The 16288-nt window shown below is 38.4% G+C and overlaps 15 protein-coding genes and 1 non-coding gene across 16 annotated transcripts; 10 read left to right on the plus strand and 6 right to left on the minus strand.

The window, feature by feature from the left end:
- Positions 1–169: 169 nt before the first annotated feature.
- Positions 170–1207, plus strand: VICG_01771 (uncharacterized protein; the record flags this gene model as incomplete). The annotated part of the gene is made up of 1 exon (XM_007605154.1): positions 170–1207. One exon carries the CDS (start codon positions 170–172, stop codon positions 1205–1207), a length of 1038 nt encoding a protein of 345 aa, XP_007605216.1.
- Positions 1208–1492: 285 nt separating this feature from the next.
- VICG_01772 (uncharacterized protein) lies at positions 1493–2863 on the minus strand (the record flags this gene model as incomplete). Its single annotated transcript, XM_007605155.1, has 1 exon — positions 1493–2863. One exon carries the CDS (start codon positions 2861–2863, stop codon positions 1493–1495), a length of 1371 nt encoding a protein of 456 aa, XP_007605217.1.
- Positions 2864–3540: 677 nt separating this feature from the next.
- On the minus strand, positions 3541–4800 carry VICG_01773 (uncharacterized protein; the record flags this gene model as incomplete). Its single annotated transcript, XM_007605156.1, has 1 exon — positions 3541–4800. One exon carries the CDS (start codon positions 4798–4800, stop codon positions 3541–3543), a length of 1260 nt encoding a protein of 419 aa, XP_007605218.1.
- A 210-nt stretch (positions 4801–5010) lies between these two features.
- Positions 5011–6687, minus strand: VICG_01774 (uncharacterized protein; the record flags this gene model as incomplete). The annotated part of the gene is made up of 1 exon (XM_007605157.1): positions 5011–6687. One exon carries the CDS (start codon positions 6685–6687, stop codon positions 5011–5013), a length of 1677 nt encoding a protein of 558 aa, XP_007605219.1.
- A 394-nt stretch (positions 6688–7081) lies between these two features.
- Positions 7082–7423, plus strand: VICG_01775 (uncharacterized protein; the record flags this gene model as incomplete). Its single annotated transcript, XM_007605158.1, has 1 exon — positions 7082–7423. The coding sequence occupies one exon, from the start codon at positions 7082–7084 to the stop codon at positions 7421–7423; it is 342 nt and encodes a 113-aa protein (XP_007605220.1).
- Positions 7424–8006: 583 nt separating this feature from the next.
- On the plus strand, positions 8007–8414 carry VICG_01776 (uncharacterized protein; the record flags this gene model as incomplete). Its single annotated transcript, XM_007605159.1, has 1 exon — positions 8007–8414. The coding sequence occupies one exon, from the start codon at positions 8007–8009 to the stop codon at positions 8412–8414; it is 408 nt and encodes a 135-aa protein (XP_007605221.1).
- A 455-nt stretch (positions 8415–8869) lies between these two features.
- Positions 8870–9865, plus strand: VICG_01777 (uncharacterized protein; the record flags this gene model as incomplete). The annotated part of the gene is made up of 1 exon (XM_007605160.1): positions 8870–9865. The coding sequence occupies one exon, from the start codon at positions 8870–8872 to the stop codon at positions 9863–9865; it is 996 nt and encodes a 331-aa protein (XP_007605222.1).
- A 123-nt stretch (positions 9866–9988) lies between these two features.
- Positions 9989–10061, minus strand: VICG_02281. The gene has a single exon. It is a non-coding gene; the product is annotated as a tRNA-Lys (tRNA).
- Positions 10062–10186: 125 nt separating this feature from the next.
- VICG_01778 (signal peptidase I) lies at positions 10187–10807 on the plus strand (the record flags this gene model as incomplete). The annotated part of the gene is made up of 1 exon (XM_007605161.1): positions 10187–10807. One exon carries the CDS (start codon positions 10187–10189, stop codon positions 10805–10807), a length of 621 nt encoding a protein of 206 aa, XP_007605223.1.
- A 411-nt stretch (positions 10808–11218) lies between these two features.
- On the plus strand, positions 11219–11692 carry VICG_01779 (uncharacterized protein; the record flags this gene model as incomplete). The annotated part of the gene is made up of 1 exon (XM_007605162.1): positions 11219–11692. The coding sequence occupies one exon, from the start codon at positions 11219–11221 to the stop codon at positions 11690–11692; it is 474 nt and encodes a 157-aa protein (XP_007605224.1).
- A 23-nt stretch (positions 11693–11715) lies between these two features.
- On the plus strand, positions 11716–12507 carry VICG_01780 (uncharacterized protein; the record flags this gene model as incomplete). The annotated part of the gene is made up of 1 exon (XM_007605163.1): positions 11716–12507. The coding sequence occupies one exon, from the start codon at positions 11716–11718 to the stop codon at positions 12505–12507; it is 792 nt and encodes a 263-aa protein (XP_007605225.1).
- Positions 12508–12591: 84 nt separating this feature from the next.
- VICG_01781 (uncharacterized protein) lies at positions 12592–13359 on the minus strand (the record flags this gene model as incomplete). The annotated part of the gene is made up of 1 exon (XM_007605164.1): positions 12592–13359. One exon carries the CDS (start codon positions 13357–13359, stop codon positions 12592–12594), a length of 768 nt encoding a protein of 255 aa, XP_007605226.1.
- A 70-nt stretch (positions 13360–13429) lies between these two features.
- VICG_01782 (uncharacterized protein) lies at positions 13430–14965 on the minus strand (the record flags this gene model as incomplete). Its single annotated transcript, XM_007605165.1, has 1 exon — positions 13430–14965. One exon carries the CDS (start codon positions 14963–14965, stop codon positions 13430–13432), a length of 1536 nt encoding a protein of 511 aa, XP_007605227.1.
- A 152-nt stretch (positions 14966–15117) lies between these two features.
- VICG_01783 (uncharacterized protein) lies at positions 15118–15519 on the plus strand (the record flags this gene model as incomplete). Its single annotated transcript, XM_007605166.1, has 1 exon — positions 15118–15519. One exon carries the CDS (start codon positions 15118–15120, stop codon positions 15517–15519), a length of 402 nt encoding a protein of 133 aa, XP_007605228.1.
- Positions 15520–15637: 118 nt separating this feature from the next.
- On the plus strand, positions 15638–15850 carry VICG_01784 (uncharacterized protein; the record flags this gene model as incomplete). Its single annotated transcript, XM_007605167.1, has 1 exon — positions 15638–15850. One exon carries the CDS (start codon positions 15638–15640, stop codon positions 15848–15850), a length of 213 nt encoding a protein of 70 aa, XP_007605229.1.
- Positions 15825–16280, plus strand: VICG_01785 (uncharacterized protein; the record flags this gene model as incomplete). Its single annotated transcript, XM_007605168.1, has 1 exon — positions 15825–16280. The coding sequence occupies one exon, from the start codon at positions 15825–15827 to the stop codon at positions 16278–16280; it is 456 nt and encodes a 151-aa protein (XP_007605230.1).
- Positions 16281–16288: the final 8 nt, after the last annotated feature.

Consider the following 16288-nt stretch of genomic DNA (forward strand, 5'->3'; position numbering starts at 1 on the left):
TTTTTGAATGTACTCTCTGTTTCTCTTGGATATTTCATTTTTATGATAAAACTCTTTTCATGTTATTCATATGATACTGCTCTGAGTATGTAAATGGATGTTATGTATTCTCTTTGGTTTAATTCTTTAATGTGCTAAATAGTTCTTCAGTGGCCAATCCCATCGTCCGATGATGAAAAGTGACAGTGAATCTGAAGAATTGGTAGTTCTTGGAACAATAAAAGGAAAAGAAAAAAGTGACGAAAGCATGAATATTGCTGGCCATGTTTTCTTTGAAAATGATTGTATAGTTTTGGATAGCAATATGGTAAATACGCCATTGGGGCTGCCAGGAAAGCAGCACAAAAGAGAAAGTACAGATTTTGCAAGCAAAAACGCACAAGTGAATGAAAGTGTTCAAATTAATAGTATGGGCTTAAATGCCCAGGTAGGAAATGGCTATTCTAAAAAAACAAAAATAGCGAATGAAATACAGCAGCCAACAGATAATGCATTTACCAATGTTGCAATCACCGACAGGATGAAGAGAAACACGCTTTCTCTAAACAGTAAAAAAAGTGCCAAGACAGATTATGCCAGTAAAGTAGAAAACAGTAGTAAAGCAAAATGCAGAACAATTTTAGAGAGCACTCCTTCTAATGGTAAAACGGAGGCATGCTATGAACCACAAAATAGCGATTCAAGTATAGCAAATGGCACGTCTGTGCAAAATGACTTCGGTATAATCACCCATAAGGAGAAAGATGACAATAAAAGTAGCGGTTTTTCAACACCTGAAAAGCCCAAATTGCCTATAAGTTACAAATACACTGTCAAATTTAGGTCCGGTGCATTTGAAAGGGAATTTTACATGAACGATGATGATCCAGTAGAAATGCTGTACCAGGAGCTGTTCGGTGACGACAGTGAAAAGAAGCTCCTCTACGAGGACATGAAGCTCAGTCGGTTTTTACTTGCTGGAGAGTCGGGATTTTTCCCAGGTGTCAACTATGTTTATCTCCCTGAAAATGAACTTTTTGGCGCTTTGAAAAAGAAGAATATTGTTTTAAAATTCAATGCAGATTCAAACAGCGATGTTGTTGTCCAAGTTGGCGATGATTCTACGGTTTCTGATATTTTGCAGAGAATTAAAGAATCAAAGGGCATTGATGTCGAAAAAAAAGTATTAATTTTCAATGGAGAGGTCTTCTTGGTGATCAGGTCTTAGCTTCGATTCTTGAGGATGAATATGCTCTTGATGTTGTTGACTCTAATTTAGTTAGTTGAGGATGTTTGCTTTAGTTGCCACATAAATAAAGCATTTATGGTTAATTTATTTGTAAAAGTCTCCACAGAAGCAAGACCAATCTAATTCGAAGTACTAAACAAGGATTTCCAAGCAGACCATCAAGTGAGGAGCTCTGTGGCATTGAAGACAATAGTGCCACAATATAAAACATATGCGCTTTACACGCCAACTTCAATAGAAATTCTTTTAATTTTGTTCTTTAAATTATTGTAATTTATTAATCAAATTAGAAAGTCTTTCGTCTTTCAGATCTATCTGCAGTTTGCCAGAAATATCTCCAATATGCTCAACGGTCTCAAGCAAATCATTGAAAAATGCTTGATTTAGCAATTGAATGCCTTCCTGCTCTCTAACTGTAAATACAAAATCAAGAATCTCTATCAGGCTGTCTAGAACTATAGATAATCTCCTCGAAAGCACAAAGCATTGTGCTTGGTACTGCATTTTGCCCCAAAGTATATTCAGTAAGTGGTATGCTCTATATCTTTTGATATATCTTTTATTTGCCTGGGGGACGGTTACAAAGATCTCAGAGTCGAGGCTATTCCTCGAGGCTTCAAATAGTTTTAAAATTTCTCTAATCTCATCGAGGGCGCTGCAAGCAGCTATTTCCACGAGCTTAGCCTCGTTGGGTTTTGTTTTGAATTTGAGCTCCTTGCTCTTAAAAGCCATCACGGCCTTGTGGTATTTCAGCAATATTGAATTTATACAGTCGGTGTTGGAAACATTCTCATGAGTGCTTTTAATGTCGTTGATTGCATTGTCATCGGGCTCAGTATGATAGTCAACAGAATATGAATTAAACGACAAATTGAATACAGCTACATACTCGAGAATCGCATAGAAAATATAAAAGACAGCATCATTAATACACAGAATAAGAATGTGGAACACTACTTCGGTAATGGAGTTGTAAAAGAGCGAAATTCTCAGAGAAAACGTGAGTATTGAAAGGATATTATGAAAAAGACAGAAATATAAGATAAAGCCCACCACAGAAAGTCTAATGCACCACTGCATTACGTTTTTTGCATCAACAAGTATTGCGACCAGTTTTGACCTCAAATACGCAAACAGACCTGGTGCCTGGGTGTACACAATCCTAGACTTCACAAAACAGTCTAGAAAGGTAAAGAAAGATGAAAATATTGCTGAATTAACCACCGAGAACAGTAGATTTACATGTATTTTGAGTTTTGACAGAGGAAAGATGTAAGTTCTATCAAATTTTAACAGGGTTTGTGGTTGGATAAAACAATAGGTGAAAAGGATGTGTGAAGTGAACTCCATGATGAGATTGTTCTTTAGAGTGAGAGCGTGCTGTCTGTTGAGTATTCTTTGGCCAACCAACAGAATCGAAGCACTGCAGATAAGAAATGTCCGTGTAATGTGCTGGTTGGTGTACCATGGAAGAAGCGTGTTTACGTTAATACTGGAAATGATAAATGAGAGGATTACAGCTTGTAGTAGTGTAACTATTACAGGTACTGGGCTGCACAATCTTTCGCCAGCTGAGTCTTTTTTGAGCCCGTAGTGGTCCAATCTGAAGCCCTCTTTTTGCTCTTTTTGGCTCATGGGTAGGAGAGTGGAATTGAAGGAAGCTTTTGTAGATACAAAGAAATAGCCAAATAGTAAAGCTTTGGAGATCAAAGAGCCGAAAGAGTAAGTTTAAAGATACTAAAACATATACGAGCTAATTTACCTATTGCCAAGCTTGTGTAGGCCCAGCTGCAGCCTTGTTTGATTTTACTCTTTGCTTATTTTATCGAAAAATTCTACTCCCATGAGGGATGATGAAACTTTGCCGCCCCAGACTGAACGGTGATGAGTGCAAATTCTGACTTCATCTTCATATCTACATGTTCCTGGCGTACAGGGCTCCTGAGTTCTGCCGTGCACCCTTAAATTTAGTTATAAATCATTTTGATAGAATTATGGCCCAGAGCCTTTCACAACATGTGTAAAAATAAGCAATTCCTTTTCCCGTCTTTTTACTGAAAATATTATAACGTTTCAAGGCACTAGAAAGAAAATATTAGCTATCCAAAACTGGTACTGAATGCTTATATGGGCCAAACGATGGAATCAACATCCTAGCAAAAGCCCATATCATCAACAGTCTTGTCACATTTAAAATAGGACGGTACAAATGAGTATTTTGGCATAAATGCAGCCTTCTATTAATTTAAGTGTGTCGGTTTTGTTCTAAATACAGAATGAAAACTACAATTGATGCCAAAACTACACTTTTATTAGACTTCAGAGAAAAACTCTCTAATAATCTTCAAATTCTTAAATGCAAAATTATCCTCAGCGTTCTTCAAATCATTCACAATAAGACATTGAGTGTCGTGGTCAAGAATGCCATCAATAGTCTTGTCCAATATCATCATTCTCAGCTTGTTTTCAACAACATCTTCGGATAAATGGATCTTATTGGAAATAAATTCAATTTTGACATGCGAATATGGCTCAACGATCTTTAGAATATTCTGGTCTAAAAGAATATTGTAGAGATGGAAAAGATGGCGGGTTGCATATGCATCGCTCTCCAGAACAACAGCATTGTTTGTCAGAATCTCGCTGTACATGTTCAAATCTCTTTTTTTGCAACTTTTAGAAACACTGCATAGCAATTTAATAAACTGGTCGTCCCTAAACGGTGCCGAATGTTTAGAAGACAAGACAGCATTGATGTCATCAAACTTAGAAAGAAGAATCTTATTAAGAATGATATATCTCAGAGTCACACAGGCATTTTCAGGCACTTTATCCTGTAGAAATCCTTCAAGTGCTTCCATGAAGTATGATATGGCAGTGTCAAACGACTTTTCGTCACTGAGATACATGCCATTTAGTAGATCTATCTGTGCCTGAAGCTGGGCAGGGCATGCACTGCTGACTGCTAGTGCCCTGGCCGACGTCAGCGAGGACTTTGCCCTGCTAAAGTCCTGCAGCTCATAGTAGGCCCTGCTCTCATAGACATACAACGAAATTAAATTAATTTTATCATCGTATTTTTTCAACTCCTTCAAAACATGTGAAATGCTTTCAAGACACTCTCTGTACTTCCCCACTGTCAAGTAAAGATTGATTAATTTACACTCCAGATCTAATTTTAGCATTTTCTTATCCGAGTAGCATTCGATAAGGCCTTTTAAAAGAACATGGAGATTTTCAAATATTCTAAAATTGGCATCAATTCTAGAGAATACTTGTTTCACAATCTTGGTGAGTCTGGCAGTAGAAAGAGAGTCCCAGATGCCAGGGAGATTGGTTAAGAGTGATAAGAGGGTCTGGTAATCGTTATTTTGGACTAATTCGTCGCACGCCTTTAGAACATACTCTTCCTTTTCCTCATTGGACTGAAAACTTGAAATAGTTCTTTTATCTAGCATTTCTGCTGAAATATCATTTGTTGCCTTGCTGGCATTGCTTGAATTCTTGTCCATGTTTAGATCTTCAGCATTTTTGTTTATTCTGTCCTTTTTGGCCCTGGTACTGCTTGCCATGGGGTGTGGGCAAATCCGAAATAAAGAAGGTAGTATGGCTGGCTAGACCGTAGTTTGCCACAGCAGGACCATCATGCAAAGCCAGCAGACATATAGTCCTGCACGGCAGAATTTATAAAACAGGGTTTAAATGTGTCAGTGACCATAACAGAAGCAGAAGTGGTCAGTTACTGGCTGTTCCTTTTCTAACCACACAACATCTTTTATCTTCTATACTAAACATTTATTGAAGTGTTCTAATATCATAAATATTGACTCACTGTCGCCTGTCAGCTGTTTAAGTGATATATACAATGCCTCTGTTGTTCTTAATAGTTTGTATGGCTTTATTAACCCCTTGAACATGCTTCTTTGCTTTGTAAATACTTCTTTAAGTAGGGCCTGTTCATTTTCATCCAAGCCTACCCATCTTTTGTCCATCGTTACGGGCTTTGTCTGAGAATACTCATAGGCACTGCAATCAAGCAAAGATTCGCTGTCGATATTAATATTAAATTCGAAATCAGCACAGTCCCTCAAAATGCTCTTCTTTATATTCCTTGGGATTTGTTCTGAAATATAAATACATTGTGCGCAGCGTTTGTAGTTTTTAATAAACTCCTTCGCCGAGTAAAACACTGTAATGTTGCACACACTTCTGAATATTGAAATAACATAGCTGACGTCGTTGGTTTGGATGAGCATTCTTCTTTCGCTGTTGGCTTCCTTGGCATTTCTTCTATCGTTTGGTGATATGAATTCCTTGATGGATGCTGGACTGCTGATCATAAGTGTGCATTCCTCTTTGCTGCTATATGCTGCATTATCGTCAAAGCAACAGCCATTGAAAATATTGGCAATAGCAACAACAATCGAATCTATCAGTGTCACAGTCTTTTTGTGACTTAAAATCTTGGATGTGGCTGCTTGGAGTTTTTTCATTGATGAATCTGGCGAATTTCTCACTGATGTTAACTGATGCTCAAAATTTAGCTTTCTTAATGAGCACCCAGTCAATTCATTCAAAGAAAGACAGTGAAAATACACTCTTCCAAACTGGTCCCTGGCCAAATATCCCACCACTCTTACATCAAATTTAAAAGGTTTATCCCCAGTAGGGTGCTCGACGAGTTTTATAGAAGATTTCATGGTCAAGTACCGGTTCATAAAGCAATCATTACCTATAGACTCATTAATCATAGATATAAAATATCGGTATTCATAGCATACTCTTGTCTGTATCTTTTCCAGCTTGGATCCACAGGTACTACATTTCAGGCATTCAGTATGCTTCTTTGATATCGTCTTATCATTCATGCACACAACATATGAAATACCATTCTGGGATATTACAAGTATCTTGCCATGGCAGCTTTCATTGGTGCATCTGTGTGTCTGTGCATGCTCCTTTATAGATCTTCCTCCATATGCCACTGCACCCGGTACAATATGTAGAGTTTTTAACATCCTTCTTATCACTTTACTTGCTGAATGGCTTTCTCTTGCCAATTCGGTATTTTCATTGATTGATACCTTATCAGCAATACTAATATTAACAAATGATATGAGGAATACTTCAAGGGTGTATAGCTTGGAAACACAGACATTTGCTTTATAGCCAAAGAGTATCAGAAGCTCTGAGAGCAGTTTTTGAATACTACCGTGAAGTAGACTCTCAAGTTGGCCAAAATCCCTTAGGTATCCCTGGATTTTATTAGAGGGGCAATGATCATAAAGAGATAAAAAGCTAACCCAAAGATTAAAATAGACCTTAGACTGTAATGTTCCATCTGAATCAAAGGAATCTTGAATGCTTTGAACGAGAAAGTCGGTATTGGAAGCAAGAACGAATTTTATAGTTTTGCTGGGGCACTTATTGATGAATGACTTGAGAAATAATCTATACATTAGCATAAAACAAACAACTTTATTTGCTAAAAAGAAAAGCCTACAGCAAAGCCCACTGTGTTGTAGACTAATATAGATAACAACGGCGCTGGAATTAAAACAAAATGCGGATATTAAATTTTCACAGTATTTATTTGAAAGTTTATATTATATACTTTAACAAACTACCGGCTGTTCATAAATGTCGGCATGGCCTGACACGTACTTTTCAATAAGTATCTCAAATAGCTTTCGGCCTTTGTTGAAAAGAAGAGAGTTTGTTAGAGTCATTCAGATGAAGATCACTTTAGTGTATAAGTGGAGCTGTCGAGGATACCAAATATTCAGCCGCTTTTGCAGACCTCTACACTTGTTTGTCTTTTTTATATATTTTGTGTAAAATTTTGCAGTCGAAATGCATGCAGTCTCGCAAAACTTCAAAGTGGCCGAAATAAAAAACACCGGCTTTGAGAAGGTCCCCAGAGCCTCTCTCACCTCTGAAAACACAAGGATGGCACTAGACTACCACTCTGATCTCTGCCATCTCAGACCAAACGATATAGTCAAAATAGACATCTACACCTCTGAGAAGCCAGCCATAAACAAGAACACATATCTAACAAGAGGAATAGTATATAAAATACAGAACAATAGATTTGAGGCGTCTTTTGGTGGGCTACTAATGTTCTATGAAGGACCGTTAATGGATCAGATTGCATTGGAGTCGGAAATTTATGTTTCAGTAACCAGAATATGAATAAAGTGTTTTTCTTTTGTTTTCAAGTCGCCCCTCATTTCTATATAAAAGAGTAAATAAGAAAAGGCTATGCAATGCATCCCATGACCATGGATGCGGGCATCTTTAGAATAATAGTCTGTATAACAACACCTACGGACGGTATCTTGTGAACGGTGTGTTGACGATATGAAAGAGTGATCTGAAGTTGACATTCAAGAGAAATACTACATATAAATGCACGTAGGACTAAAAATTGGCACTGTTATATCCTATCTAACTCAGTACAGCCTTGCTGCTTCGATTTTTTCTGTGTTTTTTGAGCTATTCTTAAAAGCCACAAAAAAAAGCATTTTTTATTTTTGGAGGGAAAATATCTGCAACAAAACAACAAACCACAAAAGAATGCCAAGATAGAAACAGCAAGATGCAAATTAAAGGCACATGCAATGGCCCATTCATCCATCCTAGTTTGTCCTTACTTTTTGGATATGTAAAATTCAATAAATTTGCAGATACAGGTGGCAAAACAGATAGTTTGCCTCCAAAAATTCGTCTTTTCCCGCCCTGCCACATAAATAGTGAAAAAATTATTACCCCCAACATGTCAAGTGCAGTACCACCGAAAAGCTCAGGAAAAGCCCCAGTGAAGTCTATTGCTCCAACAAGTTCGCAGTCCAAGAAAGGCAAGAAGAGAAAGTCGTCCTCTGCAGCTACTGGTCTGCAGTTCAGATCAGCTATTAAGAAGTGTCTTAGGGAGACATCGCCTGATGGCTCCATCAAGATTACGGAAAAGACGCTTTGTGTTCTGTGCGGAATAGCCAACTCTCTCATTGAAGACACAATCCTTACGGCCACCGAGCTTGCCAAGAAGGTTGACAAAGAAACGATTGGTGTTGAGGACATCATTGCATCCTATGAGTTGATGCTTACAGGAGAGTTGAGGAATCTGTGTGTTAGAGAAATCAAGACAACAATAGCCAAGTCGCAGACCAAGGCGCCAGCAAAATAAATGAGTAGTTGTGTTCAGGGGGTGTGTTGTTATTTTTTGTTCTTTAAATAAATGCTTTTGGCCATGGATGCTCTGTTTGTATTTTCGGGATTCTGAGATGTTTGATAGGTTTCACAAATTTTAAATGAATAGTACTTAGTGTTCCGATCAAGTTTTTTATTTCGCAATGTCTTCTATTTTCACTTCCTTTGTGTTGAATAGCTATGAAAAGCAGTCTTTGCTTTTATGCCGGAGCTAGGACTGCTTCCTGACGACTGGCCACAAGTTTTGAGAGCTGAGTTTCTTTAAGCCATGTCTTGAATGCATAAATGGCCAAGTAAGGTTCAATGCAACAGCTCTTTGATCTAAGGGGCCCCACATTTAGGATAGTTTCGTGCATTTTATTATGTTTGCATTTGCATTTGCATTTCCCTCCCAATTTCAAATAAAATAAAATAAAGTTTTCCATACCAAGCATGGAGCATTATGAAAAGCAGTATGAAAGACTGTCAAGAGCCACGAGGAATCTAGAACAGGAATACACCAGACATCTTGTTGTAAACTATTCAGAAAGAGTATCTCAATTGAACATGCTTATTGATTCTTTACGACAGGAAGTGTCCAACTCCGAAGAGTCGAGAGGCAAGTTCGAAGACTCGAGGAATAAACTCGAGGAATCAAAGAGCAGATGCAAAGATTTGGAAAGGAAAATAGAGAATTTGCTAAGAGAAAAGAGTGAGATGGAGGGGAAGCTTGAGGCAGCAGAGGAGAAAATAGAGAATCTTCAAAAGAAACTAAACAAAATAGTAGCATCGGAGCTAAGAAACGAGAACGCTAATAGCGTCTGCGAAGAGACTATCCTTAAAGAGCTAAGATCAAACCATGACGAGACAGTCAAGCTTATACGACAAATAAACAAGAAGATACCAGATACCAAAGTGGCTGAAGATGGCCAAACGGGCATCTATCAAGGCAAGATTAAGGCGTTGGAAAGCGAAATCGAGGATTTAAAGTCGAAAAACAGTCTTCTTTCAAGAAACGAAAGGACCATTAAGGAGCAAAAGGACAGTATTGTACTGCTTAAAGATTCTATTGAAGGTAAAGAGAAGACTATCCAGTCTCAGAAGAGCCAGATTGAAATGCTAAACAAACAAATAGAAAAGATGCACAACAATCCTTTTGAAGTAGATTTTATTGATGGTAAAAGTGATAATATGGTGTCCACCGGTGTTATAGCAGTCCAGCAGAAAGAAAACAAGATAAATACTGTTGATAGCAAGAACACGATAAGCGATCCGTGGGCCTTAAAAATTCCTCGGGAACCGCCCTTGTCTAAAAAGGCCAAGAAGAATGCTAAAACAGTAAATGTAGAAAACATAATCAGGGAGGACAATAAGAGTTTTTTCAACGACCTGTCATTTTCTAATTCCAGTCCGGTTGTTGAGAAGAGTTTCAGGAAAGCTTTTAAATAAAATGGCGAGTGGTTTAATCCGTATATCTTTTGAAGCCCCGGTGGTCTGTAGCTAAATGCATTGCCAACAGCTTTTTGATGGATGAGTTTATTATATTTTTATAAAACAAAAAATTTGCAAAAACACCCGATGCGGGACTCGAACCCGCGGCCCTTGGATTAAAAGTCCAATGCTCTACCGACTGAGCTAACCGGGCTCATGCAGGCTAACAAAGTAGTTTATGATGTCACTAGATGTTGCTATAGCACAAATGTGCCGGCATTCTAGATTGGAGTGTGCTGGGTCATTGCGATATTTCTTAGGTAGAAGATTTCCAGCTACTTGGTCTTTGGCAAGTACTTTAGCTGTCAGCAATTAATGCAGTATTTGTTTAGTATTGAAAACACCCCAATGGAATTATTATTCAGTGAGCTAAATTGGAAGGAAATAAAGAGAAGAAGCATACGACAAAACATCACCCAGTTTGTACTTGCGAGCTACTCTCTCATTGGACACTACATGATCTGGAAACTAATAGGACTACTGCTCAACAATGACAGTCCTATCGTGTGTGTCCTGTCTGAAAGCATGGAGCCTGGATTCAAAAGAGGAGATATCCTCTTTATAACGCCGCAGTCCTACAAGGTAGGAGACATTGCCGTCTACCAGGTCTATGAAAATTCAATTCCTATTGTGCACAGGGTCATAAAGAAACAAGGAGACTACATCCTTACGAAGGGGGATAACAACAGACTAGACGATATTGGACTGTACCGGCCGGGAAGGAGGTTTCTGGAGCCAAGCGAAATACGTGCAGGAGTGTTTGGGTACATCCCGTTCTTTGGAATCATAACGGTTTGGATTAATGCAGTGCCTGGTCTGAAAATAGCAATATTGCTATTTACAGCACTACGGGTATTTTCAAACCGAGAAGATTCGCGAGGAGGCTTCCTGAACTACTGAAAATTAAATAGTTGTTAAATATGGTCTGGCACTTAAGCATATGGGACATGAGATGTATATCAGTGGTCAAGCGGTAGGGCTTGATAGTTTATTGCAAGTATTCAACAAAAATCTGCCCAAAGGTCCTAACGGTATTTCCACGTGTTTTCAGCCATGGCCAGAATAAGTTGACAGAACCCCGTGGATTCAAATGCAAGTCCATTGTGCAGCACTGCACATTGATCCACTGTATGTCTTATAGCAGTTAATGATATTACGTTGAGCTTTAACTTCACTTAGTGTTTTTGATCATAACTGCTCGATAGAATATGTATGGGAGATTAGCATAGGCCCCAGAGCTTTTCTAAACAATGCTACTTCTCTTGAGTGAAGCTGTAAAATTCTACACCCCAAATCCAAGAGATAACCAGTATGAGAGTAGTCGTGAAAAATCTACCAGAAACAACCAGTAAATCCGAAATAGAAATACATTTTGCAAAACAGGGCAATGTGACCGATGTCTACATGCTCGTTAATTCCAAAAACCAATTTAGAAGAATATGCTTTATTGGGTATTCGTCATCCGAAGAGGCTGTGAGCGCTGTTAAGTATTTCGACAATACGTACTTTAAAAACCATAAAATAAAAGTAGAGATAGCACAAGAGGAGAGTAAGAATGTAGAAGCGAACGAAACAAAACTAAGAAGAGCGCTATATTCTAAAACCATCGTGGTCAAAAATATTGGTGAGGATATGAGTGAGGATGCCATTGCGGAAAGTCTAAATAGCTATGGAGCAGTTGAGAATGTTCAAGTAGAAAAAAAGAAAAATTCATCTACTGGGCATGCAATCGCTATAGTCAAATTTAAGAGAGGGAGGATGCTGAGGAAGCTTTTAAAAATTTGAAGGTCATTGCAGGTAGAAGAGTAATGGTGGGAAACTACGTTGAAAAGTTGGTTGATCTGAAGAAGGAGCATTATAATTCACTGTTTTTTAGCTTTGAAACAGTTGTTAAGAGAACATGCGAAAGTGAGAAGATAGACAGAAACGATCTTCTGAATCTGCAGGATAAGGAGCTTGGATCTAGAATCGCACTCCTTGAGACCAATCTCGTGGCGCAGACGAAGAAATTTTTGGAAAATAACGGCATTTTTCTAGATAAAATTTCGGGTAAAAGTGAAAATGTACTAGTTTTAAGAAATTCTGATCTGATGGGGGCTCTTGATCTTGTTAAGGGGGAGTTTAAAGTGAACATTGCGCCTTCTAAATGTCTGGCACTTTTGACATTCAAGGACCTCAGTGATGCATCCCGCTGCTATAGAGACCTGAATATGCGGAGATTCAAGAACGAGGTAATTTACTGCGAATTTGCCCCGACTAGCAGCCTCTTGTTGCCCAATAACTCATCATTGATTGACAAGACTGGCCAGCCCATATTAAATAATTGTGAAAGCCCCAAACCAACAAATGAAAAGCAGACCAACAAAATCATCGTGAAGAATGTGCCATTCCAGGCCACACAGGACGAGCTTAAGTCGATATTCTCATCATTTACACACGTTCTGGATGTCAGATTGCCCAAAAAATCAGACGGGACCCATCGTGGATTTGCCTTTATTGTTCTTGACTCACCAAGGCACGTAGACGATGCAATCGAATACTTCAGTAGCTCCACGCATTTATACGGCAGGAGACTAGTGCTAGAAAAAGCCAAAAGCTAGCTGAAGCGAAAATTAAATTTACGAATTGCTATGCGGATTTAATATAAAAAGCTTTTTTGCAACGGCCTCCTATTGTGTCAATTTTTAATATTCCGGAGGTTTTACTGCGACTATACAGGGCCCGTCATCGTAACACCTAAAGCTATTTCTTTCAAACCATCTTTTCATTGCTGGTCTTACTCTTGCACTGTTGTGCACCTGCCCTGTTATTACTTTGATTTTCTTAAATCTTCTAAATTTATAAAGATCATCCATGAATTTGCTTGCTTCTTCAACTGTGAATCCATGAAGATCCACAGCACCACTGCCTTCAACTATTCTTCTCATAAGAACCATTGCCGCCTTTCTATTTAATTCCTTTGCCCTTTCTCCTTTTTCATCAGCCTGCATTCCAAAATAGCATCTTGCCTGCTTGAACTGGTGAACAGCCGATTCTGCGTACAATCTAGATGCTTGTTTGTTCAAATCAGCTGCTTTCTTCCTAAGATGTTCCACATCTACGTGCATATCGATGCTGCACGTTTTCTCAAATACCTCTGGATAGTTATAGTTGTCATACAAGCTAATGTTTGACGCCGTCGTCTGTATTGATTGCTGAGCACTTAGATAACATGCATTGTGTTTATTATTGTAGTGTGGTTTTGCATGATAAAGTGATTTATTGTCCTCAATGTGCGAATCTACACGGCAGAAATCCTTTATTTCGACGGTGGGCGGGTCAATATTATTGTCCAATACTCTAGTAATTAGCACATTTATGTCGTCACCAGTTGTTGCAAGAAATTTTGCTCTGTTTTCATCTAGTTTTGGGAAGAGCTCAAGTAAACACTTCTTTATATCTTCACTCTCCATGGCAATACAAGAAGATAAGCTGGGGTAAAAAAATTAATTAAATAAGTTCATAGAAAACAAAAGTGTCAGGCTAACATATATGTTTATTGGATACGCAATATAACTGCGAATAAGCTTTTCTGTGGTTATCATCGATATATAAAAATACCTTCATTCCGCCTGAAAACCCACAGAACCTCAAATCGGTGCCTTCAACCTTGCAGGAGAATAGTCCTGCAGGCCTTATGCCGAGCTTATCCAGTGGAATATGCTTGGACTCCAACAGTTTTTTGAAATCTTCAAGGCTCAGTGTAAAGTCAGTGGAAATATTTGAAATCTCTAAAAATGGGCTTTTGGCTCTAAATTTCTCTTTGTCAATATCAAAGTGGGTAAATGCTTTTATGCCTGCATACGATACTTTTAGCTTTGGGTTGTTGCAGAGAATGCTGTAGCAGAGATCAGAAACAGCAAAAATGTTCTTAAAGCCCAAATTGGACGAAACAAAGTGGTAATTGCACTTGGAAATGTCGTAACATTTCTTAATCTTACTCTCTATTGAGCTGTCAACCTCTACAAATCTAGGATTTATGACATTGACAGGCTGAAATACCTTTGAACAGCTGTCAGCAACTTTCTTAATAACAGCTATAAAGAATCCACCAGTATCTTGGTCGTGTGGTAATATTCTGAAGCACTTTGAAAGATGCTCGTTTTTAAAATGAAACTGCTTATATTCAAATTCAACCAACCCCCTTCTGACATTTATCTTAGAATTATCAGATGCCTTCACAGCACAACTATCCACATACTGTATGAAGTCAAAATTGTTGATTAGCTCATAGTTCGGGTTGTCACGGATTGCATTGTGAATAACCCACTCATTCTCAATAGGATTCAGGGAGCAGGTAGAGTAAACTAGTATTCCACCCTCTTTGAGAAGCTCCAAGGATCTCTTTAGAATACGAAGCTGAATAGAAGACAATCCAATACCATCATTGACATTCCACTTGGGCATAATTGCAGGGTTCTTCCTGCAGGTACCGTCGCTGGAGCAGGGCACATCGCAGCAAATTCTATCAAATTTGAAGTTTAAGGTCGGAAAATGGGCAGCGTCCATCTGGGTAATAATGAAACTTGGCGTGGCCTTCTTTGCTGATTCGCTTATTAAAATATTAACTCTTGAGCTTGATTTTTCATTCGAAATCAATATTCCATCTGTGATGTTTTCAAGCAAATTTTTGGTTTTGCTACCGGGAGAAGCGCAAGTTTCAAGGACACGATGCGAGTGTTTAAGCTGTAGAAACTTGTGGGGAAGAAGGCTTACAACTTCCTGTCTTTGAATGTTGCCAACATCAGTCTGAGCAACAAGAAGTTCAATAAACTCTGTATATTCATCAGTATTTTTATGCGCCTTTAAGTCAAAAGTGTACACGTCCTCCAAAAACTGAATTTTTTTGAGAAATTTATACTTTTCAAGCCTTTCCTTGATTTGACTGCTATGCTGGGTTGGAGTAATTCTAAACGCGGAGGAAAGTGGGCTTTGTATAGAGTCTGTGAATTTTTGAAGGTCAGTGGGGTCTAAGTTCAAGTGTTTCTGGTAGAACTCGATAAATTCTTGAAGAGGCATCCGGGATGGGAAAACTACGCCAAAAATTTATCAACGCTTTTAAGCAAACTATCTTATGACTGGCACTATAAGCATCCAGCAATATCTGATGAGTATGCTGTGGGTGAATTGTTGATGGTTGTGTTGATTAAATTCTTAGAAATTTTCTATCCATGGATTCAAAAGATTGCCTTTTTTGCAAGCTTAAGAATGTCACCGAAAATATCGTCTACCAAACTGAGGATTTATACGTTATTGTTGACAGGTATCCAATGAGCAACAGACATTTATTGGTTATTCCCAAGCAGCACTCACCAGTTCTCCACATGTGTGAGGACTCAATTCTTGCAAAGCTGCTGGTTCTAGCAAAAACATTAGCCCTGAGACTCAAAATGGAGAAATACAACATTATTCAGAACAACATCAATCAACAGCTTGTTCCTCATGTGCATTTGCATCTAGTCGAGTGTAATTCTTCTGGCTCATTCAAGTTCCGCTCATACTCTACAATTAAACTGTCCGACGAGGAATATTCAAATGTCGTCAAAGAAGTTAAGGAGCTATTGAATAAATAGGTGTCCTCCCATTTTATATATCTGCTACAGAGGTGCAATGACGCTGGGAATGAGCAAATAGTCTCCATTTGGTTTTGTCTTTGAGCATATTTTTGAATAGCTTTTCGACCCCTCTCTCATGAAACAAGGCTGTAGCGTCTTTGTTGGAAACATAGACTTCGATGTAGACGAGCAGAAAGTAATAGAGGAGCTCAGTGCGGTGGGAAAAGTTGTGTCCTTCAGAATGATGTATGATAAAAACACTGGTAAGTCGAAGGGGATATGGATTCTGCGAATACGAGTCTCCGCTGATTGCAGAAACAGCAATGAAAACTCTGAAGATAAGCTTTAATGGAAGACCAGTGAAGATAAACTATGCAGAGAATGATCTGCCTCAGAAGACAAAGGACTTTCCTGTCAAGACTTTGCAGATCGACAGTATCATGTCTGTTCTTGATTCCTTTGACCAGAACTATCTCAAAGAAGTAATTGAGTATTTGAAAAAGATGGTTATAGACCAGCCAACACAGTTCAAAGAGCTTCTTGATCGAAACCCTTCGCTTGTTGTTTCCATTCTGACTGTGCTGGTCAAACTCAATCTGGTCAGTAAAGATAAAGTGCTTGAGCTGGTTGAAAGCTCATTTGATGTTGGTAAACAAAAAGAACAGATAGCAGAAAGAATTACAAATATGGGTGAAAATGACCTCGCTGATTTACCAGAAGACATAAAAAATAAAATTATAAAGCTCAAGTTTATTCTCAGCAAGAAAGACGTTAAGTAATAATAAAT

The sequence above is a fragment of the Vittaforma corneae genome (genome assembly GCF_000231115.1).
Source record: "Vittaforma corneae ATCC 50505 unplaced genomic scaffold supercont1.19, whole genome shotgun sequence".
In the NCBI taxonomy this organism is placed as follows: Eukaryota; Fungi; Microsporidia; family Nosematidae; genus Vittaforma; species Vittaforma corneae.